At 41.9% G+C, this 10,235-nt stretch overlaps 1 protein-coding gene across 1 annotated transcript; it reads left to right on the top strand.

Annotated features, from left to right (window-relative positions):
- The first annotated feature begins 5,381 nt into the window (after window positions 1-5,381).
- LOC113350868 lies at window positions 5,382-6,407 on the top strand. Its single transcript, XM_026594973.1, has one exon. The coding sequence runs from the start codon at window positions 5,382-5,384 to the stop codon at window positions 6,405-6,407; it is 1,026 nt and encodes a 341-aa protein (XP_026450758.1).
- Window positions 6,408-10,235: the final 3,828 nt, after the last annotated feature.

The raw sequence follows: 10,235 nt of genomic DNA, 5'->3' as shown, positions 1-10,235 counted from the left end.
TTTATAGTACACCTTGCTCATACGCAGATGAATCGCGGAAAGAAGAACTCGTCACAAAGGGCGCAAGTCATGTTCATATAGGAAGTACAAACCCATATAATTCAACAAATATACTCATACGCAGATGAATCGCGGAAAGAAGAACTCGTCGCAAGGGAAAATGGCTGACAACTTTAAAGGTTTATCCATCCTATGTCACCTCATTAGAAGTGACTGTTGTCTACTCTAGCTAGCCATCTATCAATCACCTCATCAAAAGTGACTACTGCCTGCCTACCTATATAGCCATGTATCGTCCCGACAAGCATTGGCAGACACTTGATTTCTTTCAAAATGTAGCAGCAGTTTCGTCCTTAATTATTATTGTTGACAGTGCGAACAGCTACATCCAACTACAGAGCTAGTTGCAAATTTAAGCTTGTGGTGTACTATGAAGGGATAGTTAGGTCGATAAGACGGAAGGGGGACCTAGTTAGGCCGACGTCCCACATTTACAGGGAGAAATTAAATGGATCTCATGCATTATGGATCAACTTGGTCATATTGAGTAAGACAATGAATCGACTGGACTCTTACGTACTACCAGCTCCATCGATAGATAGTATGTTAACTTATTGAACAACACTACTCCTTGTCTGACCTTTCTCCATTGATATGCTCGACAAGTACCTCTTAAAGCTAGCTACTTAACTTATAGGCTATAGATATACCCAACTTGATGATACTTGTGGGTTGCAGTATCAACAAGTTGATGATAAACATTACTCTTATTGATCAGCACTATTCTTATTCGTATACTTTACATGCACATCAATCACATGCCTCTTCGCCCCACTAATTGGAAATCCCCCACCCACGGTGTGTGCCCACCTGTGGGCTAAATCACCAATGGAGTCAATTATATGTTAGGTTTAAGATGGCTTAATGAGAACCACGTATTGATAAACGACGTCAAACTTAATTAAGTATCTCATATTGTAAATATATGCATACAAATGTTCTTCGAAATGTTAAACATACAAATGTTCTTCCAAACACCAGTAGGAAGTAGCTAGCTAATGGCAGAATTTTCGAGCAAGTTAAAACTACTTAAAAGGAGCAAGTACGTCGTATCAGTACATATGCATGCAATAGTTGTGGAAAATGCTTAATTGGTATACACCGGATTATGTAGACAGAAGATAACATGCATATCCACCCAAACGGTAACATAATGTCTTCATCAGGTACGTACAACAATTAGGCAGCCGTTGAATCATCATTTCATTTTCATCAAGTTGGTCTCATCAATATATGAGAGTGCGAGAGAAGCAAGTTGTTATGACTAACTATTTTCGCTAGACTATGACGTGGTACTGTAATGTCGACACTTCAGGTTGGCTATTGTCTCTTGTCTTTAACATTACTTTAGGATTTGATTTTAGATTGCCATTTTTACAGTACATCAGGTTTGTTTTCCATCTTATCTTTTAGCATGGATATCCGAAGAATAACACTCAGATTCAGATATGAAAATGTATTATTTGAGAGATTTATTTTAGACCAGACCTTTTGAATGATCAGTTGCTCAGATGCAGGACATGTTTTACCCGAAACTGGCATTTGATACAACAGAAAACAAAAAACTTATCACCATCATCATCATCAACGACGTGATTTATCAACAACAATGTAAGTATCCCACATGTTCTGCTGTTCTGCCACTGCCCACTAGCCATTCCAGTCACAATCTTAGCTAGCTTTTGACCCAGACCCCACTTTAACGATAATTTTTGATTGAACAACAAACATCCCGCTGAACAAGGAAGATATTTTGTTTGCTCTTTTCTGTTCATGGTTATGTCCACATAATATCTGACTGTGCTTCAAATAATTTCAAGTTACAAAAGAGACGCCTACTGGAGCAATTATTTGTTCATGCTTTTTTCTTAAAGCGATTTATTCATGTTTTTGAAGGAGAGAAAGTTTGTATTAATTGATGAAAGCTATTTGAACTTTGATGTAAAGACGAATCTACTTGCAAAATTCACCTACTGGTGTCATTCAGGATCTTATACTATTAAAAAGAAAATTGTATCGATGATCTAACTCGCTTGATCTGAAAACTTGGTATACAGAAATATATATCCAAGACATATAAAACAATAGATTAAATTCATATTTTGCGGACAATGAGCAATTTCTAGCGTTTTTTGGTCCACACTCTACGGAACTGAACCGACCAATATCTGCCAAGTAAAAAGAAGTCTATTCCCATCCAAGCGAAGTTCACTAACACGCATGTCAAAATCTTAGCTAGCTATATTTCCCACTAGGCAGTAGCTGAATAATAAGCTTGTTGCATATTATTGCTGCCAGACAGTTTTCTAGCCACTTGTGTAGATTCCCGCATCATCAATCCAGGTGTTTTCCCAGACAGACACAACTGAACAATTCAACAATACTCTAGCAGTAAACTAATAAAACAATAATCGCACTTTACAACGTGAAAGTAAGGCCTGTCAGACGTGGTTCTCAACTCTCTGAAACATTCAATTGTGTATAACCACTTGTTCCTTGTTTCTGTTTCCAGAAAGATTCGTATACTAATCGAGCCTTTGAAGCACCTGATAGAGAGATACTTGTTTTACAAGTGGCTGATCATTGCCATCAATTATGTGATCAACATAGTTTCGCCAATTAGTTTGGATTCAACCCTGACTCGAACATCTAAAGCTGCATATCCACGTGTTTCTACATTTTACTTCCAATGATTCTACGTTGACGCTCGATTATCCCGGGGCTAAATTCCGAGTGAAACAACCCCTAAGGCCCACCAGAAGAAATATAGGGGTGTGGTTATTACCCACCAAGGGTTCCGCAATTTGTCTCTGGCGGGATATCACAAGCGATTTCAGCCCTAGTGTATTCAGAATTATTGTTATATTTCGAGACCAATCAGTAATCAATGCCACTGTATACACATTATTCATCATCCGCCAAGTGTTGAAGGGAATACACGTGGAAGACACGCAACAGTGAGACATCAAGATATGATGCCACGTCCCAACACCCAGGGGACCTCTATCGCCTATATCTGTTCGTCATCACAATGATCCAATGGCTCAGGATCAGGGAGCACTGAAGGAACGAGCCACGGCGGAGTACTAAAGAGCACCCAAAGATCTGCTTTATCCCATCTCGAGGCAGATCCAAGATCAACGACGAAGATTAGCTCCACTGACAAAGATGTGACAGGGGCATCAAACATCTGTCTGACGCGTGCAGACCGCCCCAACCACCCCCATTAAATACCATAGGCATAGGGTACGTGTCAGTAGATCTGTGGAAGAAAAGGAGGTGACCCTTCGTAACCATACAAAACCGATGGAGCCTTCGGTCGAGAACGAAGATACCAGCGGGATCATCACAAATATGAAGAAGATGAGGCTGCAACTGTCTCTAATAGTGGACCCCATGTATCATCCCTATAAATACCCCCCTCTACTGAGAGAGGAGAGGTCGACCAACTGAGAGTAAGAGAATAGGTGAGAGAAATAGGAAGAGTAAGTATGAGATTTATTTCCCCTCTATCTTCGTGATTCACACAAAGTCATTTTGACTACGCTTGTAATTCCAAATGCATAGTGAAACCCCAACCCCGTGGACGTAGGCCTTAGTGCGGAACCACGTAAATCATTGTCTCATTTATACTTCAGCACTTTACTTTCTGCTTTTGTTATTATGCTCTGTGACACCATGTATCGTGCTCATATGGATAGCTGAATTACATTCTCATGACTAGACAAGGACGAGCCCGAAGGCTCTGAGTCGATGAGTCATCGTGGTTATGCCATTTTACATCTACTTTATTCCCCATAAAGATTTTATACACACTGTGATTGTTGTTTGTGAACACGTGGATGCCATCGATATTTATGTGTTCACAATCTGGCGCTAGAAACAGGGACTCTGTCCCGGTAAAAGATTTATCTTATTATGTGATTTTACCCATTTTTGTCTCCCCGTTCTATTCTCTAAATAATAGTGTTCGGATTTAAGCTAACAGTTAAAATCATCCTTCGAAAATAATTTTCTTCACGAGATTTAACATTTATCATATCAGGATTTAAGTAATACTTATAAATCTATACTTTTCTTAGAAATGATATTTGTTTTCCAAGCTTAAAACTCACAGATCTACGCATTTTTTTAGAGTTCCATGTTTCCCGATTTCAAAACTTACGGATTTGTGTGTTCTTTAAAATGTTGTACGCGTTCCACGCTTAAATCTTGGAGATCGGCGCTTTTCTTAGAATTTTTCACGATTTTCATACTTAAAACCGATCGATTTGCACTTCCCTTAAAATGCTTTTCAAGATCTGTTAATAGATCTATGTTTGTAATTATTGGATCTTCCCTTTCAAAGACAGTTTTCTCCTTTCGCTATCCCCCAAAGCTTTTAGTGGAGTTACGCTTATGACCTTCACATTTGAATTAACTTTACTAACAGGGCCCACTTGGATATCGAATTTTCGATGATGTTTTACCTATGCAGGCAAAAAGATCGAAGATGGAAAAGACAAAGGATGCGGGAAAAACCAAGGCATCGTCTAAAGAAACACCAAGGACGACGCCAGTTATGACGCGCAACAAACAAAAGGGTGAGAAGACGAAGGCACCAAACCAGAAGCCAGATACAGCGGAAATTACCTCACCCTCTGATATCAACTTTGTAGCGGCAGCGACACTCAAAGATATGGATGCCAAAGCTGAAGCAGAAAAGGTAGCCGCTGCTTCCCGTGCTCACCAACAACGATAAGGGTTTGCAGAATCAACGATGCAGCAGCCATCCCTTCGGATGCCAGCAACGAACGACCAGAACCAGACCCTGCCGGCCACACAACCGACGCCTCCACAGGTAGAATTGTTGTTGCCAAATTCCGACCCGCCCCATCCCTTAATCCATACCATTGATGAAGATCACATTGTGGCCATTAGAAGGAAATGGAGGATCGGAACTCCAAACCAAGGATCAAATCATTCCCCCAGCTTATAGCAGAGCTCGAAGAACTAAAGAAGAGCCAGAAGACATATGCAGAGGTTGTGGCATTATTAGCTCGAGAAAATCAGGAGCTCAAGGACAAGATTGCCCAAAGTGTCGGAGCAGCGCATCAACACGATGAAGCAAATACTAAAGCACCAGAGCCGAACCGTGACCGAAGGCTTGTCGTGACTAATCCCGAGCCATTGAACCGAGGAGCAACCAGAGAAAATAGGTCATCCAACCCAGATTTCGTACCGGAGGATTCAGACTATTTGATAGTGAGAATCGAAGACCAGGGCAATCTACGATCCAAGAAGACCACCAGCGGGCAATGGAAGATCTTCGTGCTGAAATGATGGCAGAGATCAAACAACTGAAAGCCAGGAAAGGAGGGGGAAGACTAGAAGAGGTAATGAGAGAAGAAAAAACCACACCACTGACCCCACACTTGGCCAAAGCACTTATCCCTCAGAAGTTCCCTGTTCCAGCATTCGAATGTTATGATGGGTCCAGCGATCCCGCAGCACACCTTCGTTATTACAATCATATCTTAGCCCGATGGGAACAAGACGATGCAGTCCTCTGCAGGTATTTTCCTTCAAGTCTAAAGGGATCAGCACTCTCTTGGTTCGACAACCTACCGCCCAACTCCATCAACTCCTATGGCCAGCTCGCTGAGAAGTTCTTAGAAACTTACATGTACAACAAGGATGTCAACGCAGGAATGGATAAGCTCTTCTCACTAGCAACCACTTATAAAGAGACGATCAGGGAGTATACCGACAGATGGCACAGGATTTGTCAAGCCATAGGAAATGTAGATCCAGTGGTCAGCATCAACTTTTACGAATGGGGACTGGATAGAATGAGCCCATTATTTGTGGAGATTCATGGAAGTGTTCCTAAGACAGAAGGAGACCTTCGAGTAATCATTGAAAAGCACGTCAGGCTAGAAGAGATCCAGCGGGGAAACCCTAGGGCCCAAGCTCAAAGATCTCATCGGACTAATTCCGTAGAACAAGCCAGCGGATCAAAGAAGGGTAGTTTAGCTGAACGTCCTAATGATGATAAAAGAGGACGAAGGGACGACCGTCGACGTGACGATCGTAAATTCGAAGATCAAGTCTTCACGAAGCTGAACACAAACTACACTCGCATTCTAAGGGAAATCAAGGACCGGGAAAACCTGGAATGGCCATGGTCCAAAGGAAAACATCCCCCTAGGACTGAGAAGTCAAGGGATTACTGTGAATACCATTGCTTCAACGGGCACCAAACAGAGAAATGCAAGAACCTCAAGATAATGATCCAGAAGTTGATTGACGATGGTGACCTCAGGAAATACATACAGAAGGCAGCAACTGAAGATAGGGCAAAGTGAAGCAAGCAAGTCCAATTACCTGAAGGTAACCGAAGCATCAACACCATATCATGTTCCGAAGCTACTGGACCATCACTGACTTCCCAGATAGGGAAAGACTAAGAAATCAATTCGAGGATTACTGTGAGTTTGTACAAGATCGATGGGGTAGAAGTAGAGGAACACGAGCAGTGGATGAACGCACCTATGACCTTCGATGCTGAAGATATAGAGGAAGACATGGAAAATCACAACGATCCCAGGGTCTTCACTTTACCAGTAATTGGATGCAACATCAGGAAGATCCTCATCGATAAAGGGAGCTCGGTTAATGTTCTGTTCTATGACACGTTCAAGCGAATAGGAGCTGAACGACGAACAACTGATGTCTTCTTATTACACCGTCTACGGATTCAATGGGGCCCCAACAAAACCCTTGGGAGATATTTTTTTACAAGTAAATGCAGGGCCCATGAAGGTTGATACTCGATTCAGCGTAGTGGACGCACCCTCCCCCTACAACGCCATCATTGGCCGAAGATGGGTGCACAATCTCAAAGGAGTAGCAACAACCTATCATCAGTACCTCAGGTTTCCAACACCCGAAGGGGTAATGGAAATAAAGGGAGATCAGGTCACCGCTCTGGAAGGCCAGGCTATACAAAATCAGCTCAATAACGAACCTGATGAGCAGCGTAAATCCCGAAGAAGTCGAAACAAAGAGTCTTCCAAGGAAAAAGCAACTGACCTTTACCTCGAAGAAATCTCCGGAAAAAGTCTGACGAAGGAAAACATCGTTCTAAACACTGAAGCAAGTACCTCAACATGTAAAGAGGCTGAAGAGCCTACCCAAAAGTAATTAAAGAACGTCCCTCTCCTAGGAGAACCGAAGCCTACATTCACATCAGTGGAACCCGTAAAGGAGATCAATATAGGGACCGAAGAGAACCCGAAGATGATCAAGATAGGGACTTTAATGGATAAAGAAAGCGAGATTGCTCTAATCAAGTTACTCATGGAATATGCGGATATCTTCGCGTGGAAGTTAGGGGACATGCCAGGGATTGATCCGAAAATAATTCAGCACGAATTTCGTATAAAGCCGGGCACGCCCCCCTTCAGGCAAAAAGTAAGAAAGGTAGCACCAGAGTACCACCAAGCAATTGAGAAGGAGCTCCGCAAATTGTTAGAAGCAGGATTCATCAAGGAGGTCAAATACCCAACATGGATATCGAACATGGTCATAGTGCCAAATAAGAATGGAGGAGTAATAATATGCATCGACTTCAACAACCTCAATAAGGTGGTGTGACAATGGGAAGACACACAAAACACTTGCAAGTATACAAGGCCAAGTTATGATATAGAAGGTAAGCAGGGGGTCAGTCCACAGGGAGTGGGAGCATACAAGAGAAACCTAAGCTAGCAAATGATGTAAAACAAGGCAAAGCAATATGGCATACAGACAAGAACCACAGCAGCAAGGAAAGAACCTAGTAAAGAACCACAGCAGCAAGGAAAACAGACAAGAACCAAGGCTTGGAAGCCAAGGGCAAGGTGAGGATTGTGCACTGATTTCAGTGCACAACAGCTACAAATTTCAGGAATTTAAACAAGAAAAACATGCAAGGAAAATAACTGAATTGAAAGCACACATAACTGAAAATGTAAGTGACTGAGAAGGAATTGGTGGGTAAGCCAAGGCTTAGGATCCACCTTGTGTCCTAACCAAATGACATGTTTCTAGGTTGAGTTTGATCCTATGCATACATATATAAATAGAAGAATACTAAATTGCTCAATAGTCTGCCCCTAGCATTGGCTGTCTTTTGACAGCACATCCAATCACAGGCACTATGTGCATTGGTATCTCCCATTTGCTCAAGCAAAACAGAGCATGGAAGTAACTATCCTAGCTTCTAGTCACTTGACAGTGCACAAGGCTTCAGCTGAGCCTTGGCCTGATGCTATTTAGCTCATGCTAAACATGGATAAAGCAATAACATTCATCATATGTGATAATTCAGATACAACTAGCAACATTTGAGATAACTAAAAACATATGCAACTTTCAACTGTCAACAGTTATGCAAAAATCAGAAATTGGAATTGCAAAATTAAAATTGTTCTAATTCTCTACTGGCTAGTCCAGAGAGATACACAGTGTCTTTCACACACTCCACATAACACCAATTTATACCCCCCTATCAGAATTAGGGTTCACAGCCCCTTTTCCCCAAAATCAGAAAATCAGGTGAAATTGATTTACCTAATGTTGATGAGATACTCGCTCCATCTCGTCGACCCACTCTCCAATTACTTCTTCTCGTTCATCTCCTGCTCCAATTGCTGCTCTAACATCAACTTATATCCCCAATTTCTCACCTAGGGTTTCAGTGATGAGAGATGAGAAATTGAGGAGATTAGTTGATGAAAAAGAGGTAAAACGTGATAGTGATGATGGGTTTAGGTGTGGTGGTGATAGAGTGATTTGGGGAGAAGATAGTGGAGTGATTTGGGGGAAGGTGTGGTGATGGAGACGGACATGGTGGTACTGTTGCAGAGAGGGGGGGGGGGGAAAGATGGTTCGATGGATTTGGGAGAAGGGGTGTTTGGCTAATGGGTGTAGGGTTCGGGTACTAGGGTGTTGAGCAGGTGTAGAGGATTTTGATGTTTCGCGAAGCTGGACCGATGGATGGGAAGATGGTAGGTGGATCTGACGGCGATGCGGAGGCAGGCGATGAGCGACCGTCGGATGAAGAGATACGACGAAACGAACGGTACTTGATGGAGTTAGGTACTGTAGTGTAAGGCGGAGATATCAAACTTCGATGCACAGCAAGGGAGCGACCGTCGGTATGCCTGAGAACTGATCTGACGGCTGAAGACGCAAGCGGGTATGGATTTGGGTTTTAGGCTTTTGGGTATAGAATATGGGTTTGGGAAATGAGTTTGGGCTTGGAAAACCTTGAGCCCACTTTTCTTTAGAGCAACTTTTCTTCTTCTTGAGCCCATTTCCAGCTTTTTGGACGTGCGCTCCATTCTTTGCGGCTTCCTTGCGTAATTTCTCCCGGCTTTTCACCACTTTTCTGCTCTTTTTGCTCCGCAACTCATCCAATCTTTATTTATTACCTAAAAATGCAAAATTAAGTAAGAAAAATATTTATTCTTGAAAACAATGAAAATACAGAATATGGGATAAAATGTAGAATTAATGCACAAAAGATGAGTTAAATGCCAACAAAAAGGGATAAATATATACAATATTTGGCACTCATCAAATACCCCCAAACCTGAATTTTACTTGTCCTCAAGTAAAACAAAACTAAGGAAATCCTAACTATACCACTGTCGCTGGTCTCTCGAATGCATTTAGCGTATGCACTAAGCCTTTTAAACCACTAAGTGTCCCTAGTGGACGAGTTGAAGTCTCGTGAAGGTTTGCTTAGAACGTACCTACAAAGTTCTAGGTCAAAATATAAGCTCAGATTCCATCAAATGTGACATGTGCAAAACAGTTTAAGCTCACAGCAAAATGGAGATGTCAATCTAGCTATCGAAGGCACAATCCTAGCACTGATAACAAAAAAAGACATGTGATAAGAGTGTAAAGTGTATCTACACATGTGTAAAGAAAGATCTGAAGTTATGACTACTAATCACCAAGAGATAGTTTCTCAGGCTAAGAACTGGTCGAAATCTAGCTAGCTGTCCGGACTTTACGAGAATTGTGAATGAGTTGGAGGTATTTCACAATTACTCGCGTTGTACATCAATGGCATACACCCTCCTTGCTTATTACAATGAAACAACAAAATGACTATTTACATGACTCTTATTTACATTGAC

This window comes from Papaver somniferum, chromosome 1 (assembly GCF_003573695.1).
Source record: "Papaver somniferum cultivar HN1 chromosome 1, ASM357369v1, whole genome shotgun sequence".
NCBI lineage: Eukaryota > Viridiplantae > Streptophyta > Magnoliopsida > Ranunculales > Papaveraceae > Papaver > Papaver somniferum.
This window is presented reverse-complemented; position numbering and strand designations above follow the sequence as displayed.